The 15,940-nt window shown below is 40.4% G+C and overlaps 1 protein-coding gene across 1 annotated transcript; it reads left to right on the top strand.

The window, feature by feature from the left end:
* Positions 1-3,415: 3,415 nt before the first annotated feature.
* On the top strand, positions 3,416-15,851 carry LOC121735965 (Bardet-Biedl syndrome 5 protein homolog). The gene is made up of 7 exons (XM_042126976.1): positions 3,416-3,516; positions 4,708-4,856; positions 5,826-6,003; positions 6,998-7,088; positions 7,204-7,350; positions 8,770-8,961; positions 15,613-15,851. Exons 1-7 carry the CDS (start codon positions 3,452-3,454, stop codon positions 15,823-15,825), a joined length of 1,035 nt encoding a protein of 344 aa, XP_041982910.1. The 5' UTR covers positions 3,416-3,451; the 3' UTR covers positions 15,826-15,851.
* The last annotated feature ends 89 nt before the right edge of the window (positions 15,852-15,940 follow it).

Below are 15,940 nucleotides of genomic sequence, written 5' to 3'. Positions count from 1 at the left end.
AGACAGACAGACAGGCAGACCAATAGATCATAGACATACATACTTTCACATTTAAAATATGTAACTAGATGATGCCCGCAGCTCTGTTTATCGCGCGGAAACCGAGCATTTTTCCACTAATCCTCAAACCACAACCCTGCTTACCCGTGCCTATATCATCATCATCTTTCACATGTACCACCATTTCCTCCATCACCCATCGATCAGTCCCCTCCGAAATACTGAAGAGGAGCTGTCAATTAGCCAGCACTTAGCTTTTACCGCGTCACCGTGACGGCGTGACGTGATGCTGACGTCACAATTAACGTCACGACGTGAATCTCGTTAACGCGTAATTCTTAACGTAATATACAGTTGGACAACTGTTCCCCTCGCAGCGGGTCGTCTTGGGGAAGTCAAGTGAGATCACAAGTCGCGAGCCGCTCCTCTATTATTAATTTATAGGGCATGAAAGTTATCTAGATTCTAGGCATCTTGTCCACAGAAAATAGCCATACTTGTCTGTCTGTCTGTCTATGTGTCTGTACTCTGCAGTGTTGCCTCTTCACAGCTAAACCGCTGAACTGATTTGAGTTTTACTGAAAATATGTATGGAGATGCTTTGAGTCCCGGGAAAGAAGTAAGAACATAGGATACTTTTTATCCCGGTTTTTTTTATGAAATAAGGGGGCAAACGAGCAAACGGGTCACCTGATGGAAACCAACTTCCGTCGCCCATGGACACTCGCAGCATCAAAAGAGCTGCAGGTGCGTTGCCGGCCTTTGAAGAGAGAATAGGGTAATAGGGGAGGGTAGGGATGGGAAGGGAAGGGAATAGGGTAGGGGATTGGGCCTCCGGTAAACTCACTCACTCGGCGAAACAGCCCAAGCGCTGTTTCACGCTGGTTTTCTGTGAGAACGTGGTATTTCTCCGGTCGAGCCGGCCCATTCATGCCGAAGCATGGCTCTCCAACGTATAAATGTACGGTTCCCGTGAGATAAACGAATTTTGGCGCAACGAAGTTGCGGGCGTCATGTAGTGTGTTTATACATACCGAGCGCTCGGCCGAGGCTCGACAAAATTGTCCTAAAAAAATTAAAACGGGGAATATGTAGTTTATGATATTGTCGATCTATTGGCGTGTGTTTCAAATAAAAGTAATTTGTAAATCCTAAGGAGATGCTGAATGTATGCTTGAATTTTAATAAATTGCTTTTACTTTTGAGGCTGATATCATGAGCATAATAAACAAAATAGAAAATTTAAAACGGGGAAAGGAATGTTGATATACTGAAGATTATTGCTGTATTTTTATTATAACTTTGTAGCTTTCAAGTTTCAAATTATTAGTTTACAAGACTTTAAATACGGTAAATTACGGAATCTCCGTAGGGAAGGCCCTTAAGCTAGGTACTATCAGAAAAGTTGATTCATAAGCAAGTGGCTGACCTACGTAATTAGGTCATTTTATGTCAAACCCAGAACACGACTTACACTGAATTGACATAGCCATACCAAATAACGTAGATCCGTCAACTGTCTATGAGTCAATTTTTTCGATGGCAAATCAATATTTTTCAATATTCCCCTAACCCGACTAATTTTCCCCTACACAAAGTTCGGTATCGAGCGAAACTGCAGAAGCTACTTCAGCCAAAATGAACAAGTTCATAACAACCACTTACTTGTAACTCTGAGCTAATAACAATTAAAACACATCCGACGTCACAAAGAACTATCTTCTAACTTGCCGAGTTTGTAGCACCCCTACACTGCCACAGTATAAATGTATACAGTAGGCCATTTTCATACGTGGAATGAAATGGATATGGAACGTGAATTAGTGTCGTCGCGCCGCGCCGCTGCACTGCAGCGTAGTGTATCTTAGTGCGGTCGCACCTTAGGGTCAATTCATTAGGGTAGATGCATTTCTAAATTAGTATGGATATGATCATATGACAGATTCGCAAGACGTCTCACGCTGACGACATCTGTCGAATCCATACAAATTTAGGTCGCGTCGCGTCGCGCCTCGCCTCGTCACGTTGCGGTCTGAATTGACCCTTAAACGTAAAGAAGCATGTCTTAAAAAGCGAACATAGATTGTTTAGTGTTAAAAAATAAAAACACAACACGAACCAATGACAATACGACTTGATCCACAAAAGATACACAGGGTACAAAAGACTATTATAAACATAGCGTGTTTTTGCTGTTCAAGTGCTTAATTAACGTTTAAAAATGATAAATGTTAGTCTTAATACCTAAAATGCAGCAAAAATACAATATGGTCCTTTGAGGTTCCGGTAAATGCATAAAAATTTTGGGTTTAGAATTTAAAAAGAAGAGAAAATTACAAATTAGCGTGGTTTCGGATAACTTTTCACAAGTGTGTAAATCTTTTAAAAAAGACATTAGAGTTACTCTACTGTATGATTAAATTAAATTGTGCGAGAGACAAGAATCAGGATGGCCACTTATTTAGAACTAGGGTTGTCGCTAGATAGAGATCTATTGGAAAAACTTTTCTACGAACTGTTCGGCGTCTCTAGCTGTTTGTTACTAAACCTTTGATAGTTTCACTTGATAGCATACATTGTAATGTTACATTTTACAGAAAATACGGAAATATAAGAAAATACGGAAATTTAAAGTGTTACAAGATTTAAAGACTTATCTTACTTAGTACCTACCACTGATGAAATACTCAAACCAGATATGTTACCACCGCGCGCGTTGTGAAGCTTCAAATACGGCCCAATTGGGCCGTCTGTTGTTTAGTCTGCATCGAGCGCAGTCACGAACGTGCCGCGTCTTGTCTTACCTAAATAAATTGAAAATGACGTCGTGCATGTTTCGAAAATGTACCAATTGTGACTCGAAAGTAAACAAAACACATGGAATCTCTAACCACATGTCTTGATTGCAATAAATACCTCGATTATTTACATTTTCAATTATTTTTTCGAACAATCTCGAAAAATCTAATTTTCGTCATAGCTCAGGCGAAAGAGACAGCGATACGATTCGACGTTTAAAAATAGAACTGTCTCTTTTATGTAAATGGTTTTTCGTATCTTTTGTTTCACTTATCTGTCAAATTTGTCAATGTTTGCAATTTTGAATTTGAAAATTGTTCGGAAGAGATTTAAGCCGGAAAATAGTATGGACGTAATATATCTGTATAAGTAGAAAATCATTGGTACCTACTAATATAATGTAATATATTTGTCTGATATTACTTCTTTACACTTTGTATTTTTTGAGGCATCTCAATAACTATCGAAATCAGTTCTTGCGTTACATAAAAACATGCGTCACACTCACTAATCACTTTTACATTTTATGTACAAAGGCCAAATAAAATCATATTTTTTTGAAGTTGGCAATCAATAAAGCTTTTCGTTGTGGCAACCCTCGTCGTCGCCATGGCAACGCATTGTATACTACTGTACACAACGCGTAACAAACATGCCCAAGTCCAAGAAAGGTGCGATATGGGAGGACAAGGAGGTTCTATTCGACCTGCCCTTCGAGTGAGTTGATGGCCAATTCTTATGCTTCGAATGTCACTTCGATCGCCAACTGTCGCTTCGAAGTTCTACACAAAATTAATTTTTCAGTTCGAACCGTAGTTACTGAACGCGTTCAAACAAACCCTATGGAATGCTGAATGATGCTATTAAAATATGATAATAATAGGAAATAATATGCAAACGTGGGCGCTACTAGCATATGCAGTAAACAATCCGACATGTCGCACACTTCATATCAGAATATTGACAGAAACGTTGTCAAACGTCGAACAAAACTTTTTGTTAACTACATATAGTTAATATACCTAGCGGAATAGAGAAACAAAGGCCTGAGCAAGAGAGATGTCACTATCAGCATAATACATATTCTGAGCTATCAGTAACACTGCGTGGTAAAAAGAGACGTGTGATACATGACAGCAGTTTTTTTTTGACGTCCAGTCGGCACTTATCGGCACGTGGACAATTTAATCTCATAGAATTCATATTCAATCATGCTTGTGTAAGTGTATACCGTGTACACATATTTTTACACACAGATGAAACCAACTTCGGTTTCGTTTGACAGCTCGAGATTGTTGCTCTATTCCGCTTGGTATAACTTTATGGTTAACTGTCTGTACTGGTGCTGCCTCTAGCGTGAAAACATTGCAGTAATATCTTTGCGCACATGTCATCATGCTGACACTCTCTGACGTCTGTCAACGTCTCTGTCATATATGTCATAGCACCACTGACCTCCATTATACAAGTCTCTGGACTTATGATACCCACCTGCTTTTTGTGCCTATTTGAAGCGGCATCAGCGCCCCCAATGCGGGGGACGAGAACTAAATCTGACGTAACTTGCAAATGGCCGCTTAGTCGTTATTGGTTGTCATCACTAGTATTAGTTCCAAGTACTCTCACTGCTATCAGCGTCAATATGGCGACTTTCAAACGTCATTTTTACGTCAGATTTAGTTCTCTTCCCCCGCATTGGAGGCGCTGATTCTGCTTCAAATAGGCACAAAAAATAGCTGTCATTTCAAAGGGTATCACAAGTCCAGCGTACTTGTATAATGGAAGTCAGTACATAGCACCAATCAATAAGACCCATGAATATTACCATGAATAGGACCTTCGGCGCTTTCATACATCTATCATTACGTCGATTCTATGACGTGACTTCGACTCTCTGTCTGTCTCCAGGTACCTGAAGCTGCGGCCTGGTGAGAGGATATTCGACCGCATCGAGCCCATTGAGGACACGAAGGGCAACAGCGGCAGCAAGGGCCGCATGGTGGTCACCAGTCTGCGCGTCATATGGCATTCCCTCAAATCGCCCAGGATCAACCTGTGTAAGACAGCAGAGGGCACCATGTCTGATGTTTTAAGGAGTGAGCACACTGAGACGGGCCGTGCCGGGGCTCATCGCAAAAATCCGCCTCCATACAATTTATATGCTAGCGATGAGCCCCGGCACGCTGAGCCCGGCACGGCATGTCTCAGTGTGCTCACTCCTTTAGGGCACGGTCAAAAAAGTAATTTATGTAGTGGGAGGAGGGCTTGGGTAGTGTGAGGCTAGATAATATTATGGTAACATAAACCGTGTAATTAATTTAATTTTATCTTTGACCAATAGTCGAGTTAGCCGAGATACGAGTACCAAGCCGAGTTGCCTGGTTAGGTTAGGTTGGTTCTACGGTTGGTTGCATATATAGCAACAATTAAACAAAGGCAGATCATGTTGCATAAGAGATACTACGCATCCAAAACGCTAGATCAATTTATTGGTTAGTAATAATAATAATAGCTCCCATACCGGTTTCGGTGACGTTGGCCGGTTTCATTCAAACCAGGCCAAGTACGCAGGAGTAGTTTTATAGTGCCCAAGTGTGTGCGCAGCACACAAGAACACTCTCTATTCCTTTACTCTGATAACCCAGTGGGACGGAAGACCGACACGACTGGCGAGAGATCAGCACGCATGGATTATCTTTCTTGTCAGACAATCAGATGATCAGCCTGCATTGTCCTAACCAAACTTGGAAATAACATGTTTCCAACGCGGGAATCGAACCCATGACCTCCGAGTCAAGAGCCGCGCTCTATACCACTAGACTACGGAGGCTTTAATTGGTCAGTAAAGCCATAGACTATGAGTGTTATGACTTATGAGACACAGGCTTATAGGGGAACATTTGGAATGATCAATAATAATTATTCAAATGTTCCCCTAAACCTGTGTCTCATAACAAAGGGCTTGAACCTTCTCCAGCCACTTTCGACACAAAGTCTTGATGGAAACCCTACATCATCTTTCCCAGCCATTGGCCTCGGCTGCGTGATCACGACCAGCACGCGCACCGTCAGCTCCGGTCTGCGCGGCACCACGCAGGCGCTGCAGCTGCTGGCCGGCTGCGGCGGCAACCAGTACGAGTTCGTGTTCACCAACCTCGCGCCCAACTGCGTGAGGCACTACACCTCCGTCATCGGCGTGCACAAGTGAGACAGGGAGATGCTCTCTCGCTCTTTCAGCAAGAACAGGCTAGGAGTCCACCTGCTGCTGCGGCGGCAACCAGTACGAGTTCGTGTTCACCAACCTCGCGCCCAACTGCGTGAGGCACTACACCTCCGTCATCGGCGTGCACAAGTGAGACAGGGAGATGCTCTCTCGCTCTTTCAGCAAGAACAGGCTAGGAGTCCGCCTGCTGCTGCGGCGGCAACCAGTACGAGTTCGTGTTCACCAACCTCGCGCCCAACTGCGTGAGGCACTACACCTCCGTCATCGGTGTGCACAAGTGAGACAGATAGATGCTCTCTCGCTGTTTCGGCAAGAAGCTAGGAGTCCAACGTGCTCGGTCTAACAGCCAATTGTTTCACTTCTAATCCAATCTAAATACAATGAGAGAGGATCAGCTCTATAAAGACTATATATAAAAAACTGCTATATACTACGAATGATAAAAACTAAGGAAAAGTAACTCCGTCAAAAAACATGCTCCACAATACTTGTCAAAAAAGTGTACCTTAGGTACACATTTCAATACATTTGCAATATTTAGGTGACCTTGAGCGGTACTAGGCTGACGTTACATGACAGATCAACCAAAGGAACCAAATTTAAAACGGTAATAGTATGGGAGTTACGATTCCTTAGATTTTATTATTCGTAGGCTATCTACTATATACTATATATAGTAGATAACAGTATTTCCGGACAGATACGACCTACAAACCTTCAAGAAAAGAGCGTATTCCCTCTTAAAAGGCCGGCAACGCACCTGCACCTCTTCTGATGTTGCGAGTGTCCATGGCCGTCGTCCATATAGTTGCTTTCCATCAGGCGACCCATTTGCTCGTTTGCCCCCTTATTTCATAGAAAAAAGGTACACTAATATTAGATGCAATCTTGAAAATTCTCTAATATAGCCTTTTTATTACTTCCGTTTTAGTAAAATGTAAGATTTATTATTTAGCACTTTTTTACAATTTCCAGGGCATACGCCGGCTCTAAAATGTTTAGAGAGCTGAAGCTGCGAGGGGCTTTTATACATAACAAGCAGTTGCGTATGCTCCCATCGGAGACGGTAAGTGGATGACAGACCCTTCCCATGCTTTCACCATGTCTGCATTTAAGTTCTAAAGGGTCAAAAAACTTTGTGAGCACGTTGTGGTGTAATAACGTTTCATCTTTTATTACAGATCTGCCTCCAAGAGTCAGGTATCTGGAACCTGTCGTCGGAGTCCGGCAACCTGGGCCAGCTGGTGGTGACGACGGTCCGCGTGGTGTGGTTTGCCGACCTCAACGATGCCTTCAACATCTCCATGCCGTATATCACTATTGAGAGTGTAAGGTTTTTAGATCTTTAGCATACGACCACTATAATAATGGATTTATATTTTTTTACTAGCGACCCGCCCCGGCGTCGCACGGGTATAAAATATATAGCCATTGAAAACATGATTAAAATCGATAGCCTATGATCCTTCACGTGGTCTACTTCTTATCTGTGCCAAATAAAATAAAAATTGCTCCACTAGTTCGCGAGATAAGCCCTTCCAAATAATTTCCCCCGTTTTTTTCATATTCTCCTATTAGCCTTAGCGTGATAAAATATAGCCTATAGCCTTCCTCAATAAATGGGCTTAGATATAACACTGAAATAATTTTTCAAATCGGACCAGTAGTTACTGATATTAGCGCGTTCAAGTTAGCCCTTTCAAATAATTTTCCCCGTTTTTTTCACATTTTCCTCTATTTCTTCGCTCCTATAATTAGTCTTAGCGTGATAAAATATAGCTTCCTTCCTCGATAAAAGGGCTATCTAACACTGAAAGAATCATCAAAATCCGTTGCGTAGTTTTAAAGATTAAAGGGAACAAAGGGACATGAGGGAAAAAAAAACCGGCCAAGTGCGAGTCGGACTCGCGCACCGAGGGTTCCGACAGCTTAAAGGTATTATAGACCTGAGTATTTGGTATGAATTTCAATTTAATACCTCTACGCGTTTATGAGGAAATGGGTAGTAAGTTTAAAATTATTAAAAAAAAATATATTATGTGATGTAACTAAAAATTTATGGTTTTCGTAATTTTTCCTTTATCTATGCTATAAGACGTTGCTTCGTACCAAATTTCAAGATTCTGAGTTCACGGGAAGCACCCTGTAGGTTTTGATTCCCTTGCAAGTGTCGAAAATTTGCGGCATAAACGGCTGTATCTTTTGATTGCGTTGGCTTAGAAGTTTGATTTTTTCACAGCTTCAAGGGACAGTAGACCTGAGTAATTGATATAAATTTTAGCTTCATACCTCCACGCGTTCCTGAGAAAAAGGGTCTTGACAGACGGACGGACGGACAGACGGACAACAAAGTGATCCTATAAGGGTTCCGTTTTTTCCTTTTGAGGTACGGAACCCTAAAAAGCGACTTTGTTTTATAATATTATGTATAGATGAGTATAGTATAGGCCATTTTTATTTTACCGCATCTGTGTACGAACTCTGCCGCTATCGTACGATTTTCGAGCTCGAGCTCTACGACACTGCGTAACGCAATAATTGTCCCGCAAGGAATTGCGAAACGTAGGCAACAGGCATTTGATAGTAGAGCAAAATACCTGCTTGTTATATTATGAATACGGAATTATTAACAGGCAAAATATATTGTCCAATATCTGCTGTCAAACGCCAGTTGCTTTTCTGTCGCAAGGTATATCCTGGCATTGTTACGCTTTGGGGACGGAACCTCAACAATTACCAATCTCCAGATCTCAATCCGCGACTCCAAGTTCGGTGACGCGCTGGTGATAGTCACCCGCGCGGCCGCCGGCGGCTACGTGCTGGGCTTCCGCGCCGACCCTCGTGAGCGGCTCGCCGGCCTGGCCACGGAGCTGCAGACGCTGCATCAGGCGTACTCCGAGAGACCCAACCTGGGGGTGGAGATGACGTGGGATACTAAGGTAGTTCCATATGTAATCGTATTGAAGTGAGACAACTTGTCAAGAATCATGTGCCATATGTATCGAGCTCGACTCTCTTCGCGTCTACCACTTATTAGAAAATGGGGATATGACTCACCATAAAATTAATATACCTAGCGGAATAGAGAAACGAAGGCCTGAGCAAGAGAGATGTCACTATCAGTAACACTGCGTGGTAAAAAGAGACGTGTGATACATGACAGCAGCACTCTTTTTTTGACGTCCAGTCGGCACGTGCTGCACGTTGACAATTTAATCTCATAGAAATCATATTCAATCATGCTTGTGTAAGTGTATACGTACACATATTTTTACACACAGATGAAACCAATTTCAGTTACGTTTGACAGCTCGAGATTGTTGCTCTATTCCGCTAGGTATAATAACTTTATGGGAATTACACGTTAGTGTGACTGTCTGCGATCGAAGCGAAATTCTAAGCATGAGAATAGAGCCCCAGATGAGAAATAAGTTGAGAAATCGGAATTATGTTTACGCGTATGAATCTGAACTAATTTAAAAAATTAGTTAAAATTATCAGCCTTCTTACTGAGCCGGGACTAAAGGATCCTTTATTTTATAATATTATGCTATGTGGGAATGCTAAGGATGTTGAAATATTTTCAAAATGCCTGCAAAATTTCAACAAAGGAATATTTAACTTAATATTTGCAGCGCAGTAATAAGTATTATGTTAGACTTAAATTGAGCTTTTGTATTAATATTTTATTATGATTTTGTATTGTGTTATTTGTTATTAATTTGAATATGAATGCAAAATTTGCATTTCGATTTTTAACGTATTTTTTTTTATTTAAACCAAAAGAACTACAGACTAAAGAATATCGCAAGCTATTCCTTTCTTGTTGCGATATAATATTTATCGAAATTTTAACGTGTTTCTCTCAAAGGCACTATCTCCATTTCCGCCAAAACGTGTCCCAGAAGCCAGAAACGACAGAGATATTTACCCATCAATAACAGATAAAAAATATTTATCCAATCCTCAATACACACTTTTTCCTTGTGTTTGTTTATTTTATTCAGTTATTTGCTTCATCCATTACACTAGTTTACTTTAGGGATTAGCGCATGATTCGGCCATTTTTCTTCAGAGTTGTAGAAAAGGGAACCTTAGGAGTCAAGACGATGAAAAGAACACTAATAAAGACTTTAAGAGTAAGTAACTAGTCTACTTACTTATAAAGAATTTTCTGCAACGTAGATTTGTACTTATATAAGCTTGTACTTAAGTAGTTTTATTCGTTGTGTAAACATCTATTTTGTTATTTATAGGGCTGCACATCAATTATTTAAGTACATATACAAACTTATTACTTTATATAGTCGATAGAACCTATATAACCTTTGAATTACGACGAAAAACCTCCACGGAACTTTACATATTTTATACTCTATAACCCCTGATTTGTGCTGTAAAATTATGTTTTTACGTCCAAACTTTGCCGAGAGTACAACGCAGTGAATAACCGTTGTTTTATGATCATCATAACCTGCTGACTGCTGCAAAGTTTCATTGCGAATTGATGAGCATAATAATATTATAAGGAGCCCTCTTCAAGGCCCATGATTGCGGTAGCATGCACAATTATTGTTGACTTTGCTCATAGGCATTTTATAATTGTAGCATAAGTAACATGCATTATATGGCCGATGACACACGAACTATTTTTGGCGATGAAAAGGCAATCAAATTAAATAATCTTTTAGCGTTTTCGGCATCTAGAACTGCCCCGGGGCAGGGCAGGCAACGCAGGCCGAATGGATACGGAAATAGCCGAACAAAACCGGTGATCCACGAAGCACGACTTAGTAGTTAGTACTGGTAATCAAAGAATTCTATTTAAACTGAAAATAGAAGTCTTTGCTAGTAACACGTATCTAGTTTAAACTTCGGGCTTCGGCTATGGACACCCTGCCCCGGTGCAGATCTAGATGCCGCAAAACGCTATTAGTGTCGGACATCATACCTAGGCCCTTATTTTAACACCTTAAAATCTACTACTCCCCGAAAACAGCTGAATCGATTTTTTTGAAAACCTTTTATGCAATCGGGTGGTTCCGAGGATACAAAGGTCGTTGAACGTCCGAAATGACTACTAAGACCAACTTTCGCTCAGTTGGAAGATCATTCATTGTGGCTCTCAATCGTTCCCCCAACTATTTGACCAAACACGTTTGAAATGAAATGAAATGATATTTATTTGGATAAAATATGGTTGCTAAAGATGTTACATTTCGGTTTACCGATTCATGTAACCAGATTTACTAATATATTATCAAATATCAATTACCGTACATACTAATATTTTTATCCTGGGAGAGCAATGCTTCGGCACGAATGGGCCGGCTCGACCGGAGAAATACCACGTTCTCACAGAAAACCGGCGTGAAACAGCGCTTGCGCTGTGTTTCGCCGAGTGAGTGAGTTTACCGGAGGCCCAATCCTCTACCCTATTCCCTTCCCTACCCTCCCCTATTACCCTATTCCTTCTTATAAGGACGGCAACGCACCTGTAGCTCTTCTGGTGCTGCGAGTGTCCGTGGGCGACGGAAGTTGCTTTCCATCAGGTGACCCGTTTGCTCGTTTGCCCCCTTATTTCATTTAAAAAAATGCTAAAGTGTATCTATCTGTCTGTTTGTTACTACGAGTACTTCACGATCCAACCGCTAAACCGAGTTGAAGATACTTTGAGTCCCTGGAAAGGACATAGGATACTTTTTATCCAGGAAAAATGGCCCCCGAATGGCCACGGGCCCCCGACCCAAAAGGGCCCCGGCTCGAGAGGCCGTAGGTTCAATTTTTTTTTATTGTTTTATTATTAACGTGACGATTTTAACTGATAGGACCTCATCATTTTGCCACGGGCCCCGGATGTTATAGTTACGCCACTGAAAAATATATTCCCACGCGATAATCGAATTTTGGCGCAACGGCGGGCATCATCCTAATAAGATAATAATAATATAAACTAACAAGGTAAACAATGAACTTTTAAATTTTTAATACACTTAAGTCGTCACAAATGAAAGTGGAGACAATCGGCCGCATTAGCCGGGTCTTTTCAGCGCACTCGTGAATGCTTCGTTATGAGCAGCCCGTATTGTCTCAAATTGTAAGGAATGCTAAGTCAGAGTGGGCTGTGGGCCAGGTGCGAAATGTATTGTAGGTGGGGATTCCGTACGTGTCTATTAGGTCAAGTAACCTATGCCCTACTGACAGTGTACCTACCAATGATGGGCAAAGGACTCATCTATCCTTCCATAGTTCGCGATTTTGTGATAATATGATTAGCTGTAAATGCATTTCTTCAATTTGAAAAACTACTAGTTTTAGATAAAAATTACCAAAATACAGAGAATAGAAATACTAATTAAGCTAAGACTCTAGAGTTTATCAATGTAACTCTAGAGTCTTAGCTTAATTCGTATTTTTATTCTTCAATGTGAGATCTTCAATGTAAGACATTGTAAGATGTAAGGTTCTCACTTCTCGAAGGATTGTACCATTTGTACCTACACTGTTACATACTAATAATTAATAAACAATATTATATTTACGAAGCAGATTAGTTAGTCTCGCAAAAAATCCAGAACGGTTGAACCGATTTGGTTATTGAAATATTCGTGAAGGTTAATAAATTATTTATTGTAACTACTAGCTGTCCCAGTGAACTTCGTGTCACTTTAAAACCTTCCCTGGACTTCTACAAATATTTTAAGACTAAAATTAACTCAATCCGTCCAGCCGTTTTCGAGTTTTAGCGCGGCTAACACATTTGAAAATAAGATTAGGGGGAAAGTAAGGGGAAAGTGATACAAAGTTCACCAAGTCATCCAGTAAAATTATACATCGTGTAACAAAACTAAGTGAAAATACTTAAGGGTGTGTACGTGTTCCTTGTAGAGAGTTCACTGTGAAAGTATAGGCAGTAACAGCGCTGAAAGACCAAAATTTCACTTTTTATGGGCAAGCGCCTCAGCGTCACGAGTTTCTTCATACAAAAGTGAAAAAAAAATTGGTCTTTCAGCGCTGCTACTTTGACAGTGAACTCTCTACAAAGAACAAATACACACCCTAAAGTTTTATTAGTTAGTTTTGTTACACCCTGTATAAAATGTAAGAAGAAACCACATAATAGGTATACGTACTATCTAACTTCTCTCCCGCCATTAAATTACAGCTTAATATGTTTAGTTTATCTTAATTTTTAATGTGTTGGAGGAAAGTTAGTTATAAAAATTTAAAACTCATCCGCGGGATCCCCGGGCGACACTAAAATCTCAAGTCGTTTTGTTGCATACTGAATGAAGTAGTTTCTCTTCATTTTCTTGCAACAACGTTAATATTATTTATTATCTGTTTGCCAAATAAATAAATCTTGTTTTTTTTAAGTCACAATCAAAACTATATCAGCCAAAATTTTGTTGTTAAGTACATATTTTAAATACATAATATATTGTTACGTGCTAGGGTTCGAGGATTTGGAGAGAAAGACCTGGTGACTCTTTTGAAGACTTTATTAACACTGCACTAAGCACTAGGTCACCCCACCACCTAGGAGGAGAGAGTACCCCAAGGTGGCGTACTCTCTCCTCTCCTATTTTCTATTTTTATTAATATGATAGTCTCAATTATATCTTCTTATTTCCATCTCTATGCAGACGATCTTCAAATTTATCGTCACTGTAATCTAGACGACATTGATTCTGCAGTGGCTTCAATCAACTCGGATCTACAGCGCATAGCTGACTGGGCTAGATCTTATGGCCTATTGGTCAATCCAAAAAAATCACAGGCCATTATAATAGGGAGCCGTTATATGACCCAGCAACTACGTCATGTGCCGAATATCATATATGATAACATCGTTATTGAGTATGCAGAAACGGCAAAAAATTTGGGTTTAATTTTGGACAGCAACCTCTGTTGGAAGCCTCAGGTTAACGAAGTTAGCAGGAAAGTACACCACTCGCTGCACATGATGAGAAACCTCCAAAACTTTTTACCCACCCAAGTCAAAATTTTCGTCGTCCAAACTCTCATTTTCCCAATCCTTGACTATGCCGACTCCTGCTACTTAGACCTGACCGAAGAGCTTTTGACAAAATTAGAACGTTTGCAAAATCTTTGCATACGCTTCATTTTTGGCTTAAAAAAGTTTGACCACATATCAGCTCATAGGTCAAAACTTAAGTGGCTTCCTATCCGTCTCCGTCGCAATTCCCATATCCTTTGTCTACTGTACAATATCCTGTATAACCCCCTCTCTCCCTCCTACCTTGTTGAACGTTTCAATTTTTCCCGACCACTCCATACCCCATGCAGGTCCAATATTAGAACAAACCTTTCACTCCCATCCCATCGTTCCAACTTCTACTCTTACTCCTTCACCGTTCATGCAGTCAGATTGTGGAACTCGCTTCCCCACACGTTTCGGCGTTGTTTTAAGAACGTAAAGCGTATGCTACTATGCAAATTACATTCATCATCATCATCATCATCACTACCATATTATACCATGCATCGTCCCATGCCTATGACTTTTTAACCGACTTTCAAAATAGGGGAGGTGTTATGTTCGTTTTCTTATGTTCAACGATTTTCAAAATTTTTCTTTTGGTATATTGGGTATCATCCCAATTTGGTAATTATATTCACAAAAGTGGTGATCTGATGAAGGATCCATAAGTAATCGAGGGAACTCCTTAAAAATTTATAGGGAAACATGTGGTGACTTCGGTTTCGTGAGAAGTATTCTAAGCATATGCTACCAACAAGTAAGATTTAGCATCGAGGTATACCTGGTATACTGTGGTTCGGAAGGTGCTGAGAGAACTCCTGATTCTCTATAGATACAAGTTTGGGAGTTTCGGCGTTGTTTTAAGAACGGAAAGCTTATGCTACTATGCAAATTACATTCATCTTCATCATCATCATCATCACCACTACCATATTATACCATGCATCGTTCCATGATTATGACTTAAGAGCCTATAATGACCCTGTTATTGGTACTTTTCATAGTCTTTTAGATCGAGACTCGAGTTTGTCAAGCGATAATTTTAAAAAATCTATACCTACCCACCTAATATTATAAACCTGAAGAGTATGTTTGCTTGAACGCGTTAATCTCAGGAACTACAGGTCCGATTTAAAAACTTATTTCAGTATTAGATAGCTCATTTATCGAGTAAGACTATAGGCTATATTATATTATCACGCTAAGACTAATACGACCGAAGAAACTCAGGAAAATGTGGGAAAAACCGGGGAAATATTAGAAATTACGAACCATTGGAGCATTTTTTATGGCAATATTAAGCACAGATAATTATAGAGTAGACCAAGTGAAGGGAGTACATAAGCTATTTTTCATGGGAAAATGTACGGTTTCCGTAAAATTCCTAATTTACGCGGGCGAAGCCGCGCGGGACATCTAGTTTACAATACGAAATATGTATACACCCGACCACGTGGTGTGATTGTGGTTGTGGTACGTGTGGTGTCAGGTGTGATTAACGTATCGTACAAGGACGAAATATTTTATAAGTAAACCATCTGTGAACAACACATCTCTTTAATACAAACTGCTTCCTTGTTTGCAGGTAAGAAAACCAACGCAGTCCGACATAGAGGAACTAGAGGAAATCGGCGATCCACGCGGTGAGATGGGCCCAGCTCTCTATCTCGCCTCGCAGCTCGCGGGGAAAGAGGACGCCAAGCAGCCGGTCTATAGCAGCTACCTGGGTCTAGCAATAGAACCGCTGAAAGAAGGATTCAGCTTGAAAAGTCTGTTCGAAGTGCAAACTTCGAGTTGATGAGAATGAGGTCTTTTTTAACATGTTTTTAAGCAGTATTATGTTTAAACAATAAAATTTACGGTTAAAATTTATTAAATTGTTTTATTTTATACCTATATTATTATTAAAAGAG

The sequence above is a fragment of the Aricia agestis genome, chromosome 18 (genome assembly GCF_905147365.1).
Source record: "Aricia agestis chromosome 18, ilAriAges1.1, whole genome shotgun sequence".
Classification (NCBI taxonomy): Eukaryota; Metazoa; Arthropoda; class Insecta; order Lepidoptera; family Lycaenidae; genus Aricia; species Aricia agestis.
This window is presented reverse-complemented; position numbering and strand designations above follow the sequence as displayed.

Coding starts and splice junctions, on each gene's coding strand:
- LOC121735965 (XM_042126976.1), top strand. CDS start 3,452: ATGCCCAAGTCCAAGAAAGGTGCGATATGGGAGGACAAGGAGGTTCTA. Junction 3,517..4,707: donor CTATTCGACCTGCCCTTCGA/GTGAGTTGATGG, acceptor GTCTGTCTCCAG/GTACCTGAAGCTGCGGCCTG. Junction 7,351..8,769: donor CGTATATCACTATTGAGAGT/GTAAGGTTTTTA, acceptor ACCAATCTCCAG/ATCTCAATCCGCGACTCCAA.